This window comes from Oncorhynchus mykiss, chromosome 13 (assembly GCF_057628025.1).
Source record: "Oncorhynchus mykiss isolate SJ-2025 chromosome 13, ASM5762802v1, whole genome shotgun sequence".
NCBI lineage: Eukaryota > Metazoa > Chordata > Actinopteri > Salmoniformes > Salmonidae > Oncorhynchus > Oncorhynchus mykiss.
The window spans coordinates 57,611,514-57,629,601 of record NC_143034.1 but is presented as its reverse complement, the minus strand read 5'-3'; the positions used below and the strand labels follow the sequence as shown (position 1 = coordinate 57,629,601).

General features: G+C 47.1%; 1 protein-coding gene across 2 annotated transcripts in view; it reads left to right on the top strand.

Moving 5' to 3' along the window:
- The window catches only part of LOC110486646 (excitatory amino acid transporter 2), a 41,676-nt gene extending 25,373 nt beyond the window's left edge, over positions 1-16,303 (top strand). For both annotated transcript variants that reach the window (XM_090196887.1, XM_036941348.2), the window contains exons 5-11: positions 429-534; positions 754-880; positions 5,999-6,232; positions 13,153-13,347; positions 13,723-13,857; positions 14,170-14,608; positions 14,763-16,303. In XM_090196887.1, the coding sequence (XP_090053013.1) occupies positions 429-534; positions 754-880; positions 5,999-6,232; positions 13,153-13,347; positions 13,723-13,857; positions 14,170-14,608; positions 14,763-15,059 (1,533 nt within the window). In that variant the 3' untranslated portion in view covers positions 15,060-16,303. The remainder of the gene's footprint in view (positions 1-428; positions 535-753; positions 881-5,998; positions 6,233-13,152; positions 13,348-13,722; positions 13,858-14,169; positions 14,609-14,762) is intronic.
- The last annotated feature ends 1,785 nt before the right edge of the window (positions 16,304-18,088 follow it).

Sequence of the window (18,088 nt, the reverse complement as noted above, 5' to 3'; positions counted from 1 at the left end):
CTCTCTTTCTCTCTATTCTCCACCCCTCTCTCCACCCCACCTCTCTCTCTTTCTTGCTATTCTCCACCCCTCTCTCCACCCCACCTCTCTCTCACTCTCGATTCTCCACCCCACCTCTCGCTCTCTCTCTATTCTCCACCCCCCTCTCCACCCCACCTCTCACTCTCTCTCTATTCTCCACCCCCTCTCAACCCCACCTCTCTCTCTTTCTCTCTATTCTCCACCCTACCTCTCTGTCTTTCTCTCTATTCTCCCCCCCTCTCTCCCCCCCACCTCTCTCTCTCTCACTCTCGATTCTCCACCCCCCTCTCCACCCCACCTCTCACTCTCTCTCTATTCTCCACCCTCTCTCCACCCCACCTCTCTCTCTCTCACTCTCGATTCTCCACCCCCCTCTCCACCCCACCTCTCACTCTCTCTCTCTTCAGGTTCAAACAGTAGCAAAGAAAGTGTCAGTGATGCTCCCGAACCAGACAGAACCTGTCATAGTCAGCAAGAAGAAACTGGAGTTCAAATGGGGCATGAATGTTCTGGGTGAGAGAATGCCATGGTTCTTTCCTCTCTATTCACTGAGGGGGCAACAATGTCCTGTTCGGTTCAACTCTCTTTCTGTTGATTTGACGGTATACTATTATGTCTATTTCCTTTTGTTTCATTGGTTTAGTTATATTCATCAGGTATTCATTCATGTTGAGGGAGCACATTGGTTATTTATGAACAGATGATTTAATGTTGTAATTATGTTTTCTGAAGGTTTAATTGGGTTCTTCATCACATTTGGAATGTGCATGGGGAAGATGGGTGAGAAGGGGAAGCTCATGTCAGAGTTCTTCAACATCCTCAATGAGATCATCATGAAGATGGTGGGCATGATCATGTGGTACGTGTCTCTCTGTGTCTTCCTGTCTGTGTCTTCCTGTCTGTGTCCCTGTCTGTGTCCCTGTCTGTGTCTCTCTCTGTGTCCATGTCTGTGTCCCTGTCTGTGTCCATGTCTGTGTCTTCCTGTCTGTGTCCCTGTCTGTGTCCTCCTGTCTGTGTCCCTGTCTGTGTCCCTGTATGTGTCTTCCTGTCTATGTCCCTGTCTGTGTCCTCCTGTCGGTGTCTTCCTGTCTGTGTCCTCCTGTCTGTGTCCTCCTGTCTGTGTCTTCCTGTCTGTGTCTTCCTGTCTGTGTCACTGTCTGTGTCTTTCTGTCTGTGTCCCTGTCTGTGTCTTCCTGTCTGTTTCTTCCTGTCTGTGTCCCTGTCTGTGTCTACCTGTCTGTGTCCCTGTCTGTGTCCCTGTCTGGTTCCCTGTCTGTGTCCCTGTCTGGTTCCCTGTCTGTGTCCCTCTCTGTGTCCCTGTCTGTGTCCTCCTGTCTGTGTCCTCCTGTCTGTGTCTTCCTGCCTGTGTCACTGTCTTTGTCTTTCTTTCTGTGTCCCTGTCTGTGTCTTCCTGTCTGTGTCCCTGTCTGTGTCCCTGTCTGTGTCTCTGTAATGGTCCTCCTGTCTGTGTCCTCCTGTCTGTGTCTTCCTGTCTGTGTCCCTCTCTGTGTCCCTGTCTGTGTCCTCCTGTCTGTGTCTTCCTGTCTGTGTCCTCCTGTCTGTGTCTTCCTGTCTGTGTCACTGTCTGTGTCTTTCTGTCTGTGTCCCTGTCTGTGTCCCTGTCTGTGTCTCTGTAATGGTCCTCCTGTCTGTGTCCTCCTGTCTGTGTCTTCATGTCTGTGTCCTCCTGTCTGTGTCTTCCTGTCTGTGTCCCTCTCTGTGTCCCTGTCTGTGTCCTCCTGTCTGTGTCTTCCTGTCTGTGTCCTCCTGTCTGTGTCTTCCTGTCTGTGTCTTCCCGTCTGTGTCCCTGTCTGTGTCCCTGTCTTGGTCCTCCTGTCTGTGTCCTCCTGTCTGTGTCTTCATGTCTGTGTCCTCCTGTCTGTGATCTTCCTGTCTGTGTCCTCCTGTCTGTGTCCCTGTCTGTGTCTACCTATCTGTGTCTTCCTGTCTGTGTCCCTGTCTGTGTCTTTGTGTATATGTCCCTGTCTGTGTCCCTCTCTGTGTCCCTGTCTGTGTCTTCCTGTCTGTGTCTTCCTGTCTGTTTCTTCCTGTCTGTGTCCCTCTCTGTGTCCCTGTCTGTGTCTTCCTGTCTGTGTCTTCCTGTCTGTGTCCCTCTCTGTGTCTACCTATCTGTGTCTTCCTGTCTGTGTCCCTGTCTGTGTCTTCCTGTCTGTGTCCCTGTCTGTGTCTCTGTATGGGTCTGTTTTCCTCCAGTGGAACAGTGGCTGCAGTGGCTGAAAAACGTTCTATAGACAGTGATGAATTCACTGACTGTGATGAATAAGGGGACGACTGCGTACATGAGAAAAATGGTGGGAACTGGGACCAGGGGCAGATGATTGGAAAGGGGAGAAATATAAGGAGAAGAATTCCCAAAGACATGACAGTGTGTGGAATGCTGAGGACTAGCAGAAGTGGGAGCCGAGCAGAAGCCTTTCTGGTTCCCAGGGGGGAGAGGGTGGAACAGGTCCAGAACCTAATGAATCCACAGACAGGAAAGGAGCCACTAGCTGCTCAACAGGCCAGCACAAATCAGAGCGCAGACAGACTGATGCAGGGCGGGACAGAGGGACGTGGTGAGATCCATGTCCTTGGAGAGCGATGAAAGCCTTGATGCTTTGCAGGACAGTAGCAGACAGTCCAGTAGCACTGAAAGAGCGAGGGAAAAGAGACAGAAAGGGGGAGAGACAGAGACTTCACACGACACTGGCCAATACCACTGAGAGAGAGAAAAACACACATCCCCCCTCTCTCTCTTTCTCGCTCTCTCTTTTTTTTCCTCTCTTTCTCTCTCTCTCTTTTTTTCTCTCCTTCTCTCTCTCTCTCTCTCTCTCTCTCTCTCTCTCCCTCTCCACCAAAAAGAAGCACATACTCAGGGGTCATCTTGATGTGCAACACATTTTCCAAGGGAACTGTGATCTCAATACCACAAACCCAACGTAATTCACCCATTTTACACACTAAACACATGACTCACTACTAGGCCTACAGAGCTGGCCAAACAAACCGGCATGTATATACAAATAACATGTCATACACAGTACACTAAACACACTGTACGCACATAGTACACTAAACACACTGGTCACACATAGTACACTAAACACACCGGTCACACATAGTACACTAAACACACCGGTCACACATAGTACACTAAACACACATAGTACACTAAACACACTGGTCACACATAGTACACTAAACACACATAGTACACTAAACACACTGGTCACACATAGTACACTAAACACACTGGTCACACACAGTACACTAAACACACTGGTCACACATAGTACACTAAACACACTGGTCACACATAGTACAGTACACTAAACACACTGGTCACACATAGTACACTAAACACACTGGTCACACATAGTACACTAAACACACAGTACACTAAACACACTGGTCACACATAGTACACTAAACACACTGGTCACACACAGTACACTAAACACACTGGTCACACATAGTACACTAAACACAATGGTCACACATAGTACAGTACACTAAACACACTGGTCACACATAGTACACTAAACACACTGGTCACACATAGTACACTAAACACACAGTACACTAAACACACTGGTCACACATAGTACACTAAACACACAGTACACTAAACACACTGGTCACACATAGTACACTAAACACACAGTACACTAAACACACAGTACACTAAACACACTGGTCACACATAGTACACTAAACACACTGGTCACACACAGTACACTAAACACACTGGTCGCACACAGTACACTAAACACACTGGTCACACATAGTACACTAAACATACTGGTCACACATAGTACACTAAACACACTGGTAATACACAGTACACTAAACACACTGGTAATACATAGTACACTAAACATACATAGTACACTAAACACACTGGTCACACATAGTACACTAAACACACTGGTCACACATAGTACACTAAACACACTGGTCACACATAGTACACTAAACACACTGGTCACACATAGTACACTAAACACACTGGTCACACATAGTACACTAAACACACAGTACACTAAACACACTGGTCACACATAGTACACTAAACACACAGTACACTAAACACACAGTACACTAAACACACTGGTCACACATAGTACACTAAACACACTGGTCACACACAGTACACTAAACACACTGGTCACACACAGTACACTAAACACACTGGTCACACATAGTACACTAAACACACTGGTCACACATAGTACACTAAACATACTGGTCACACATAGTACACTAAACACACTGGTAATACACAGTACACTAAACACACTGGTAATACATAGTACACTAAACATACATAGTACACTAAACACACTGGTCACACATAGTACACTAAACACACTGGTAATACATAGTACACTAAACACACTGGTCACACACAGTACACTAAACACACTGGTCACACATAGTACACTAAACACACTGGTCACACACTAAACACACTGGTCACACACAGTACACTAAACACACTGGTCACACACAGTACACGTAACACACTGGTCACACATAGTACACTAAACACACTGGTCACACACAGTACACTAAACACACTGGTCACACACAGTACACTAAACACACTGGTCACACACAGTACACGTAACACACTGGTCACACATTGTAACGGCTTTCTTCAATCTCCTCCTCGGACGAGGAGGTGTAGCAAGGATCGGACCAAAATGCAGCGTGTAGATTGCGATCCATGTTTATTCAACTAACGAAACACGAATTAACACAAACACTACAAAACAACGTAATGAACGAAAACCGAAACAGCCTAGACTAGTGTAAACTAACACAGAATAAGGACATCAAGACACTAAGGACAATCACCCACACCAAACTCAAAGAATATGGCTGCCTAAATATGGTTCCCATTCAGAGACAACGATAAACACCTGCCTCTGATTGAGAACCACTTCAGACAGCCATAGACTTAGCTAGAACACCCCACTAGCTATAATCCCCATACATACACACCACATACAAAAACCCATGCCACACCCTGGCCTGATCCAATACATGAAGAAAAACACAAAATACTTAGACCAGGGCGTGACACACATAGTACACTAAACACACTGGTCACACACAGTACACTAAACACACTGGTCACACATAGTACACTACACACACTGGTAATACACAGTATACTACTTACTCTACCAAACAACTCTGTCTAAATGCCATCTTCCTCACAGATCACCACATAGTACACTAAACACACTGGTCACACATAGTACACTAAACACACTGGTCAACACATAGTACACTAAACACACTGGTGATACACAGTATACTACTTACTCTACCAAACAACTCTGGCTAAATGACATCTTCCTCACAGATCAACACATAGTACACTAAACACACTGGTAATACACAGTATACTACTTACTCTACCAAACAACTCTGGCTAAATGCAAACTTCCTCACAGATCAACACATAGTACACTAAACACACTGGTCACACAGTATACTACTTACTCTACCAAACAACTCTGGCTAAATGCCATCTTCCTCACAGATCCACACACAGTACACTAAACACACTGGTCACACATAGTATACTATTTACTCTACCAAACAACTCTGGCTAAATGCCATCTTCCTCACAGATCAACACATTGTACACTAAACACACAGATCAACACACAGTACACTAAACACACTGGTCACACATAGTATACTAACTACTCTACCAAAAAACTCTGGCTAAATTACATCTTCCTCACAGATCATCACACAGTACATCCCTTACACCTCAGATGCCAAGCTTGTGTTGCTATGACCTATGACCCGCCCAGCTGTAGTCCCACTGTCTCTTCAGTATTGATGCCATCGGTGGAGTGTGTCTCAATAGTCTAAAGTGGCTTCCTCTCCCCATATATTTTCCTACACCTGGAAAATTCTGGAAGAAGCCTCCTCATTAGCAATGTTGTGTCTCCAGGTACTCTCCAGTTGGTATCGCCTCTCTGATCTCAGGGAAGATAGCAGCCATCGGGGACCTGGAGGTGGTGGCTAGACAGCTGGGCATGTACATGGTGACTGTCATAGTGGGCCTAATGATCCACGGGGGCATTATCCTGCCACTCATCTTCTTCTCCATCACAAGGAAGAGCCCCTTCACCTTCTACTCCGGGATCTTCCAGGCCTGGATCACTGCCCTGGGCACCGCCAGCAGGTAGGGGAGGAACACTCTAGTGGGGGTTGGGTGTGTGTGTGTGTGTGTGTGTGTGGGGGGGGGGGGGGGGTATATACTATGTTTAGATAATTTGTGCTGGTGTGTATTTTCCTTAATAGCACTGCATGGTACTGTATGGCATCAGGTACTGTAGTAAATTATATGGAGGGGTGTTATGTATGTATGTATTGGGTGCTGAGCTATTTAGGTTAACCCAGGGCTGACAATCCAGAGCTGCAGAGCCAACGGTGCATGAATCTGGGTGATCACAGACCAACTCACAGACAGACAGACAGACAGACCCTGCGTTGTAAATGTCTGGGGCTCTGGATAAGGTTGTAGACAGACAGTCCCTGCGTTGTAAATGTCTGGGGCTCTGGATAAGGTTGTAGACAGACAGACCCTGCGTTGTAAATGTCTGGGGCTCTGGATAAGGTTGTAGACAGACAGACCCTGCGTTGTAAATGTCTGGGGCTCTGGATAAGGTTGTAGACAGACAGACCCTGCGTTGTAAATGTCTGGGGCTCTGGATAAGGTTGTAGACAGACAGACCCTGCGTTGTAAATGTCTGGGGCTCTGGATAAGGTTGTAGACAGACAGTCCTTGCTTTGTAAATGTCTGGGGCTCTGGATAAGGTTGTAGACAGACAGACAGACAGACAGACAGTCCCTGCGTTGTAAATGTCTGGGGCTCTGGATAAGGTTGTAGACAGACAGTCCCTGCGTTGTAAATGTCTGGGGCTCTGGATAAGGTTGTAGACAGACAGACCCTGCGTTGTAAATGTCTGGGGCTCTGGATAAGGTTGTAGACAGACAGTCCCTGCGTTGTAAATGTCTGGGGCTCTGGATAAGGTTGTAGACAGACAGTCCCTGCCTGGGGCTCTGGATAAGGTTGTAGACAGACAGACCCTGCGTTGTAAATGTCTGGGGCTCTGGATAAGGTTGTAGACAGACAGACCCTGCGTTGTAAATGTCTGGGGCTCTGGATAAGGTTGTAGACAGACAGTCCCTGCGTTGTAAATGTCTGGGGCTCTGGATAAGGTTGTAGACAGACAGTCCCTGCGTTGTAAATGTCTGGGGCTCTGGATAAGGTTGTAGACAGACAGTCCCTGCGTTGTAAATGTCTGGGGCTCTGGATAAGGTTGTAGACAGACAGTCCCTGCGTTGTAAATGTCTGGGGCTCTGGATAAGGTTGTAGACAGACAGTCCCTGCGTTGTAAATGTCTGGGGCTCTGGATAAGGTTGTAGACAGACAGTCCCTGCGTTGTAAATGTCTGGGGCTCTGGATAAGGTTTTAGACAGACAGACCCTGCGTTGTAAATGTCTGGGGCTCTGGATAAGGTTGTAGACAGACAGTCCCTGCGTTGTAAATGTCTGGGGCTCTGGATAAGGTTGTAGACAGACAGACCCTGCGTTGTAAATGTAAGGGGCTCTGGATAAGGTTGTAGACAGACAGTCCCTGCGTTGTAAATGTCTGGGGCTCTGGATAAGGTTGTAGACAGACAGTCCCTGCCTGGGGCTCTGGATAAGGTTGTAAACAGACAGTCCCTGCGTTGTAAATGTCTGGGGCTCTGGATAAGGTTGTAGACAGACAGTCCCTGCGTTGTAAATGTCTGGGGCTCTGGATAAGGTTGTAGACAGACAGACCCTGCATTGTAAATGTCTGGGGCTCTGGATAAGGTTGTAGACAGACAGTCCCTGCCTGGGGCTCTGGATAAGGTTGTAAACAGACAGACCCTGCGTTGTAAATGTCTGGGGCTCTGGATAAGGTTGTAGACAGACAGTCCCTGCGTTGTAAATGTCTGGGGCTCTGGATAAGGTTGTAGACAGACAGACCCTGCGTTGTAAATGTCTGGGGCTCTGGATAAGGTTGTAGACAGACAGTCCCTGCCTGGGGCTCTGGATAAGGTTGTAGACAGACAGACCCTGCGTTGTAAATGTCTGGGGCTCTGGATAAGGTTGTAGACAGACAGACCCTGCGTTGTAAATGTCTGGGGCTCTGGATAAGGTTGTAGACAGACAGACCCTGCGTTGTAAATGTCTGAGGCTCTGGATAAGGTTGTAGACAGACAGACCCTGCGTTGTAAATGTCTGGGGCTCTGGATAAGGTTGTAGACAGACAGTCCCTGCGTTGTAAATGTCTGGGGCTCTGGATAAGGTTGTAGACAGACAGTCCTTGCGTTGTAAATGTCTGGGGCTCTGGATAAGGTTGTAGACAGACAGACCCTGCGTTGTAAATGTCTGGGGCTCTGGATAAGGTTGTAGACAGACAGTCCCTGCGTTGTAAATGTCTGGGGCTCTGGATAAGGTTGTAGACAGACAGACCCTGCGTTGTAAATGTCTGGGGCTCTGGATAAGGTTGTAGACAGACAGACCCTGCGTTGTAAATGTCTGGGGTTCTGGATAAGGTTGTAGACAGACAGTCCCTGCCTGGGGCTCTGGATAAGGCTGTAGACAGACAGTCCCTGCGTTGTAAATGTCTGGGGCTCTGGATAAGGTTGTAGACAGACAGTCCTTTCGTTGTAAATGTCTGGGGCTCTGGATAAGGTTGTAGACAGACAGACCCTGCGTTGTAAATGTCTGGGGCTCTGGATAAGGTTGTAGACAGACAGACCCTGCGTTGTAAATGTCTGGGGCTCTGGATAAGGTTGTAGACAGACAGTCCCTGCGTTGTAAATGTCTGGGGCTCTGGATAAGGTTGTAGACAGACAGTCCCTGCGTTGTAAATGTCTGGGGCTCTGGTTAAGGTTGTACACAGACAGTCCCTGCGTTGTAAATGTCTGGGGCTCTGGATAAGGTTGTAGACAGACAGTCCCTGCCTGGGGCTCTGGATAAGGCTGTAGACAGACAGTCCCTGCGTTGTAAATGTCTGGGGCTCTGGATAAGGTTGTAGACAGACAGTCCTTTCGTTGTAAATGTCTGGGGCTCTGGATAAGGTTGTAGACAGACAGACCCTGCGTTGTAAATGTCTGGGGCTCTGGATAAGGTTGTAGACAGACAGACCCTGCGTTGTAAATGTCTGGGGCTCTGGATAAGGTTGTAGACAGACAGTCCCTGCGTTGTAAATGTCTGGGGCTCTGGATAAGGTTGTAGACAGACAGTCCCTGCGTTGTAAATGTCTGGGGCTCTGGATAAGGTTGTACACAGACAGTCCCTGCGTTGTAAATGTCTGGGGCTCTGGATAAGGTTGTAGACAGACAGACCCTGCGTTGTAAATGTCTGGGGCTCTGGATAAGGTTGTAGACAGACAGACCCTGCGTTGTAAATGTCTGGGGCTCTGGATAAGGTTGTAGACAGACAGTCCCTGCGTTGTAAATGTCTGGGGCTCTGGATAAGGTTGTAGACAGACAGTCCTTGCGTTGTAAATGTCTGGGGCTCTGGATAAGGTTGTAGACAGACAGACCCTGCGTTGTAAATGTCTGGGGCTCTGGATAAGGTTGTAGACAGACAGTCCCTGCGTTGTAAATGTCTGGGGCTCTGGATAAGGTTGTAGACAGACAGACCCTGCGTTGTAAATGTCTGGGGCTCTGGATAAGGTTGTAGACAGACAGACCCTGCGTTGTAAATGTCTGGGGTTCTGGATAAGGTTGTAGACAGACAGTCCCTGCCTGGGGCTCTGGATAAGGCTGTAGACAGACAGTCCCTGCGTTGTAAATGTCTGGGGCTCTGGATAAGGTTGTAGACAGACAGTCCTTTCGTTGTAAATGTCTGGGGCTCTGGATAAGGTTGTAGACAGACAGACCCTGCGTTGTAAATGTCTGGGGCTCTGGATAAGGTTGTAGACAGACAGACCCTGCGTTGTAAATGTCTGGGGCTCTGGATAAGGTTGTAGACAGACAGTCCCTGCGTTGTAAATGTCTGGGGCTCTGGATAAGGTTGTAGACAGACAGTCCCTGCGTTGTAAATGTCTGGGGCTCTGGATAAGGTTGTACACAGACAGTCCCTGCGTTGTAAATGTCTGGGGCTCTGGATAAGGTTGTAGACAGACAGACCCTGTGTTGTAAATGTCTGGGGCTCTGGATAAGGTTGTAGACAGACAGACCCTGCGTTGTAAATGTCTGGGGCTCTGGATAAGGTTGTAGACAGACAGTCCTTGCGTTGTAAATGTCTGGGGCTCTGGATAAGGTTGTAGACAGACAGACCCTGCGTTGTAAATGTCTGGGGCTCTGGATAAGGTTGTAGACAGACAGACCCTGCGTTGTAAATGTCTGGGGCTCTGGATAAGGTTGTAGACAGACAGACCCTGCGTTGTAAATGTCTGGGGCTCTGGATAAGGTTTTAGACAGATAGACCCTGCGTTGTAAATGTCTGGGGCTCTGGATAAGGTTGTAGACAGACAGTCCCTGCCTGGGGCTCTGGATAAGGTTGTAGACAGACAGTCCCTGCGTTGTAAATGTCTGGGGCTCTGGATAAGGTTGTAGACAGACAGACCCTGCGTTGTAAATGTCTGGGGCTCTGGATAAGGTTTTAGACAGATAGACCCTGCGTTGTAACTGTCTGGGGCTCTGGATAAGGTTGTAGACAGACAGTCCCTGCGTTGTAAATGTCTGGGGCTCTGGATAAGGTTGTAGACAGACAGACCCTGCGTTGTAAATGTCTGGGGCTCTGGATAAGGTTTTAGACAGATAGACCCTGCGTTGTAAATGTCTGGGGCTCTGGATAAGGTTGTAGACAGACAGACCCTGCGTTGTAAATGTCTGGGGCTCTGGATAAGGTTTTAGACAGATAGACCCTGCGTTGTAAATGTCTGGGGCTCTGGATAAGGTTGTAGACAGACAGACCCTGCGTTGTAAATGTCTGGGGCTCTGGATAAGGTTGTAGACAGACAGACCCTGCGTTGTAAATGTCTGGGGCTCTGGATAAGGTTGTAGACAAACAGACCCTGCGTTGTAAATGTCTGGGGCTCTGGATAAGGTTTTAGACAGACAGACCCTGCGTTGTAAATGTCTGGGGCTCTGGATAAGGTTTTAGACAGACAGACCCTGCGTTGTAAATGTCTGGGGCTCTGGATAAGGTTGTAGACAGATAGACCCTGCGTTGTAAATGCCTGGGGCTCTGGATAAGGTTTTAGACAGATAGACCCTGCGTTGTAAATGTCTGGGGCTCTGGATAAGGTTGTAGACAGACAGACCCTGCGTTGTAAATGTCTGGGGCTCTGGATAAGGTTTTAGACAGATAGACCCTGCGTTGTAAATGTCTGGGGCTCTGGATAAGGTTGTAGACAGACAGACCCTGCGTTGTAAATGTCTGGGGCTCTGGATAAGGTTTTAGACAGACAGACCCTGCGTTGTAAATGTCTGGGGCTCTGGATAAGGTTGTAGACAGACAGACCCTGCGTTGTAAATGTCTGGGGCTCTGGATAAGGTTTTAGACAGACAGACCCTGCGTTGTAAATGTCTGGGGCTCTGGATAAGGTTGTAGACAGACAGACCCTGCGTTGTAAATGTCTGGGGCTCTGGATAAGGTTGTAGACAGACAGACCCTGCGTTGTAAATGTCTGGGGCTCTGGATAAGGTTTTAGACAGATAGACCCTGCGTTGTAAATGCCTGGGGCTCTGGATAAGGTTTTAGACAGATAGACCCTGCGTTGTAAATGTCTGGGGCTCTGGATAAGGTTGTAGACAGACAGACCCTGCGTTGTAAATGTCTGGGGCTCTGGATAAGGTTTTAGACAGACTGCGTTGTAAATGTCTGGGGCTCTGGATAAGGTTGTAGACAGACAGACCCTGCGTTGTAAATGTCTGGGGCTCTGGATAAGGTTGTAGACAGACAGTCCCTGTGTTGTAAATGTCTGGGGCTCTGGATAAGGTTGTAGACAGACAGACCCTGCGTTGTAAATGTCTGGGGCTCTGGATAAGGTTTTAGACAGACAGACCCTGCGTTGTAAATGTCTGGGGCTCTGGATAAGGTTGTAGACAGACAGTCCCTGCCTGGGGCTCTGGATAAGGTTGTAGACAGACAGACCCTGCGTTGTAAATGTCTGGGGCTCTGGATAAGGTTGTAGACAGACAGACCCTGCGTTGTAAATGTCTGGGGCTCTGGATAAGGTTGTAGACAGACAGTCCCTGCGTTGTAAATGTCTGGGGCTCTGGATAAGGTTTTAGACAGACAGACCCTGCGTTGTAAATGTCTGGGGCTCTGGATAAGGTTGTAGACAGACAGTCCCTGCCTGGGGCTCTGGATAAGGTTGTAGACAGACAGACCCTGCCTGGGGCTCTGGATAAGGTTGTAGACAGACAGTCCCTGCCTGGGGCTCTGGATAAGGTTGTAGACAGACAGACCCTGCGTTGTAAATGTCTGGGGCTCTGGATAAGGTTGTAGACAGACAGACCCTGCGTTGTAAATGTCTGGGGCTCTGGATAAGGTTGTAGACAGACAGACCCTGCGTTGTAAATGTCTGGGGCTCTGGATAAGGTTTTAGACAGATAGACCCTGCGTTGTAAATGTCTGGGGCTCTGGATAAGGTTGTACGTGCCAAACTGGCCATGTTTCCGCTGCTTCTGAATCTGTTGTGCTGCTCAAACCAACTGTCATTTTGACGCATTAGGGAGGCTTTACAGAATAAGAGTAATCCTATCAACTTTCTCTAATTATATTATGACCTGGGCTTAGCTTAGGCTCAAATCAAATTCCTGCAATTCACATGTTGGATTGTAAAATACACTTGCTGTTATGATAATGCTGTTATATTTCACCCCTTCTCTCACCCTCTCTGTCCCCCTCCCCTCTTTTTTAACTCTCACTTTGTACTCTCACCCTCCCCCTCCCTCACTCTCCCTCACAATTTCTGTCATTATTTTCTTTCTGAATACTTCTCTCTCTATAACATCTTTATACCCTCTCTCCCCAACTGTATTTTCATCCCGTTATCTCTCTCGACCTGTCTACATCCCTTTCTTACCCTCTCTCTCCTTCCCTCAGTGCGGGAACGTTACCTGTCACATTTCGCTGTCTGGAGGAGAATCTGAAGATCGATAAGCGCGTGACGCGTTTCGTACTGCCCATCGGAGCCACCATCAACATGGACGGTACAGCCCTGTACGAGGCGGTGGCAGCCATCTTCATCGCTCAGATGAATGACATCAACCTGGACGCAGGACAGATCGTTACCGTCAGGTAGGCCTCTTCTTTACCACTAACAACCCTGGCCCAGGGGGTTTCTTAGGATACTTTTGTGTTGAGGTTTGTTACCTGGGTGTAATATATTATGCTTTTAGGTATAGTACTCAAGTGCAGTGATGTTTTTAAGGTTGTCATGCTCTGTATGTATGTAAGAGAAAGCTGTGTCACTTCCTCCATGGGTTTTATACCTTGAAATAGTCATCTAACTGTAGGTTTACAGTATGTATCAGTTGTGGTTGCTGATGACTTTTATGAGTCACATGCTAATGCATTCTGTGGTGACAATGTCCTGGAATGAGAAAGATGTGTGTAACATCAATTCCCTCTTCTCCTTCCTCTCCCTCACTCCTTCCCCTCCTCTCCTCTCAGTATGACAGCCACCCTGGCCAGTGTGGGAGCGGCCAGTATTCCCAGCGCAGGCCTGGTCACCATGCTGTTGATCCTTACAGCTGTGGGCCTGCCCACCCAGGACATCAGCCTGCTCATCGCTGTCGACTGGCTGCTGTGAGTCACATACACACAATCACTGTGATGTTACACTTCAGATACTCTGGTCTTTGTTTTCAACAGCATGATGACATTAGACTACAATGATTCAATGTTGCTGATTATCTCTATGAAAGAAAAGTAGGGTACGTCAAGCTCTGTCAAAATGCAACGCATGTTGTCAACTGTAAAGGGTAGGGTGGTACTTAGCTGTAGATGCCATTGCTATTGTTGGCATCTACTCATCCATGAGAGCTCCTGTCTTGTAGTGTACCTCTAACACAGTGATCAGTCATGGCTGACTCCAGCATTGTCTGTCTGTTGGGCCAGTGACAGAATGCGTACCTCAATCAACGTGGTGGGCGACTCGTTTGGTGCTGGGATTGTGGACCACCTGTCCAGGGCAGAGCTAGCTGAGATTGACGCCGAGCTCCTCTCCCCTGAGGATGAGGAGTTCATCCCCCCGCCCCCTGTCCTCACCGAGATAGACCTGGTGGACCCCAAGAGACCCCCCGAGTTACCCCCACGCTCCCCCCGCCCGCCCAAACTCAACCACCACGGCCACTCCAACCTGTCACAGATCTACTCCATCACCAACTCTCCCCGCTCCGTCCGCTCTCCGTCCCCCCATTCTGTCCGTTCTCCCTCCCCGCGCTCCAACTGTTCCCACTCCAACTCCCCACGGCCCTCTGCCTTCCGTACCCATTCCCCACGCATCCTCCGCAGAACAGAGCCTGGCTACTGCGCCCTGCCAAGCCACGACAACCAGGTAGGCAGGGTTACAGCTACCATTAGTCCTAGGGCTCAATCCTAACTTCTTGTTAATCATGTATTGATATCAATGGAATATTTGTGTGAACATTTGAGTTGGATGGTCCTTCGATGGCCTGTCTCTGACTGACTATTCCTCTTTGTCTTCCCAGATCCCCACACTCCCTCGCTCCCACAGAGAGAGAGACAGAGGGGATAGAGACAGAAGGGAAAGAGACAGGGAAAGAGACAGGGAAAGAGACAGGGAGAGAGACAGAGAGAGAGACAGAGAGAGAGATAGAGGAAGAGAGAGAGAGAGACTGCGGGGGCGAGACAGCGACCGATATCAGAGCGAGACAGAGGAAGAGGAGGAGAGGGATAGGGTGCTGGATGAAGGGAGTGAAGGAGAAGAGAGTGACGACACTGCTTACGACCGCAGGAACACCATCCTGCCCTGCGACCTGCCCTGATTGGGACGCCTCTATGAAAACACTTCTGTTATACCACAGTTTCACTACACTTCCCACAATTTACTGCACTCTACCACCTAGTACCACTGTGGTGTTTTTGATAGGGGTCTGGGTTGGTGGATGCAGTGCTCTACAAATGGTTACTATTTAGTAGTTGTCTGATTTGAGTGTTCTTGTGTGATTTGAGTCCTGTTTGACAGGATCAGGGATCAATAAGCTTGCTTTGAGCGATGACGATATTTAAGTTGCTATGGCAACACCCTTTAATAATCTTTAAAAAAAGAGCCCATGCCCTAACTTTTACGCTTCAGTGTGCTGTAGAAGGGAGCTTTAACTTAGTGTTGTGTCTTCTGTTAACCCAGCTCTATTCTCTGATAATCATTGTCTTGTTCTAACCATTTCAGCTAGCCAGTTCCTCAACCTTATCCTCTACCCTCTAGCGTGGCTGAGAGAGACGCTGTACTGAGATCTTGGTGTTCAGTGTCAGTCAACGTACAATCAGAAATGTTCTCTTCTCAACTTCCAAAAGGTCATCTGTAGAACGTCGTCCATCTCCAGCTGTACTGTATCGAATGATTCAACAAATAATTATTAATTCTACTTATATGTAAGTTAAAATGTGAGATAAACTTGCGTGTAGCAACTATATGTAATTAAAGGTAACAAACACACTGTAGTCAAACTATTTTTATACTATTCTACCTCCTCTCTCTCTCTTCTCTTCCTCTCCTTGTCCTCAACACACTCAACACTTCACTTGACTTTACCTCATCTTGTACCTCATCTTGTACCTCATCTTGTACCTCAACTTGTACCTCAACTTGTCCTGAAATGACAATCATAATACGGTTATTGTTGTTAATATTGTTATTTCTCAGTACTTATGTATGGTTAGTCATTTTTTGTCATCGTCTGCTGTCTGAAATGATGGTTGTTAGTAATTTTATACATTTTTTCCAGCACAACAGTCTTCAGTCTGTGTTGCACAGCAGTCTGTTTTCATTTTGATTCACGTATTCATCTACTTGTTGTTTCATTACTCTTGTACTTTAATTATTTATTGGTTAATTAAGAGATATTCTCATTGGTTCTGTCATATTGATTTGTTTTCCTCTGTCCCTCTGAAATGCCTTTCATTGAAGGTCATTACTGCCTACCCAAATCCTTCAGTCTTAATGCAGGTTTGCAGATCCAGGTTTTGTGTATATTGTATGTAATAAAATCTTAGAGATTTATTTAAATTACAATGACAAAGATTTGGTTATTTCTGTACCTTGTGTAAAAACTGTGTACAGATTAGTACTACAAAAAGGGGACACACGTCAATATTTTGTGACTAAAGACAGTGATGAAATCCAGTGGACAAGGATATTACTGGACGTTCAAGTTGCAACTGGCACACCAGACCGTGAACACACACACACACAGACACAGACACACACACACACACACACACACACACACACACACACACACACACACACACACACACACACACACACACACACACACACACACACACACACACACACACACTCACTCACTCACTCACACACTCACACTCACACACACACACACGTTGATGAGACAAAGACACACAGAGACACTTAATCCTCTCAAAGAAGAGTTGGGGAGGGAGGGAGGGAGGGAGGGAGGGAGGGAGGGAGAAGAGAGGAATAGAAGAACGGCAGATGGCCAGAAAGACGTCAATCCAACTCATTCTTCCAGACAGCGCAGGGCACTGTGGGTAATTGCAAACAGGACTGACGTTAGTGTTGGGACCCTGCACGTCACGGAGAGAGGAGGAGAGGATGAGAGAAACAGGTAGATAATAAGGGAAAGCTTCAGGCCACAACAGGCCACCACCACCTAGTGAACCCAGTGAACAGGGACAGACATGCCTCGACTCTCTGGGTGAAGGTATTCAACAAAACAGACAGACTATGATTCATTACTCTATTTATTGTAGTGAACTGAGTCTTTTCAGCTCGCATACAGGAATTTCTTACACAACAAGATTGCCACTTGTATTTTTTTGGGCAATTCAATGAATAGCAACCAAAAACAAGCATAAATCACTCAAAACCACAAAATGAGTTGTCCATATATTACACTAGAAACTGCTAACAACACGACATTGGAATGTCAGCCAACCCGGGGGGGGGGGGGGGGGGGGGGGTCAGGGTATGTAATCATTGAGACAGTCATCAAGCAGTGAGGGTATGAAGAGACTCATCTGCTCAAACCGTCAGTGTTGCTGAAAACCCATCAACTCATTTCAACTTCACTTCAGTCTGGCTTGTCTCCAGTTTTATTTAGAAGCATTTCTCTCTTTTAGCAACAGTCACTGAGTTTCCTCAGTCCTCCCTGGCAGAGTAGGGTATTGAACTGGGTGATGTTATTTCTATGTAGAGGATGGTTATTGATGCCATTACATTAGTGTCACACTTGTCGCATGTTTGTTTAATCCCACCTGCACATTTCACCATTTCTGCCAACTAGGCTTTTTCAGGGCGGAGGGTGAAGAATGTTGCAGAAAGAAATGCATTACTGTCAGGGCTGATGAAAGGAGCGGACCAAGGTGCAGCGTGGTGAGCGTACATGTTCTTTAATAAAGAAAAAGACGCCGGACAAAACAATACACACTACAAAACAACACCGTGAAGCTTAAGGCTAAGTGGCATAAAGAAAGTCAACTTCCCACCAAGACAGGTGGGAAAAAAGGCACCTAAGTATGGTTCCCAATCAGAGACAACGATAGACAGCTGTCCCTGATTGAGAACCATACCCAGCCAAAACATAGAGATAAAAAAAATCATCAGAAACACAACACATAGAAATGCCCATCCCAACTCACGCCCTGACCAAACCAAAATAGAGACATAAAAAGGATCTCTAAGGTTAGGGCGTGACAATTGCAGACATGAATCACTGTACTCATGGGATTTGTTTGTATGGTTGTCCCATAAAATGTATGTTGTTTGTATAATTCGTTATTGTTTACATAATTATTTCAATCTGCAAAATAC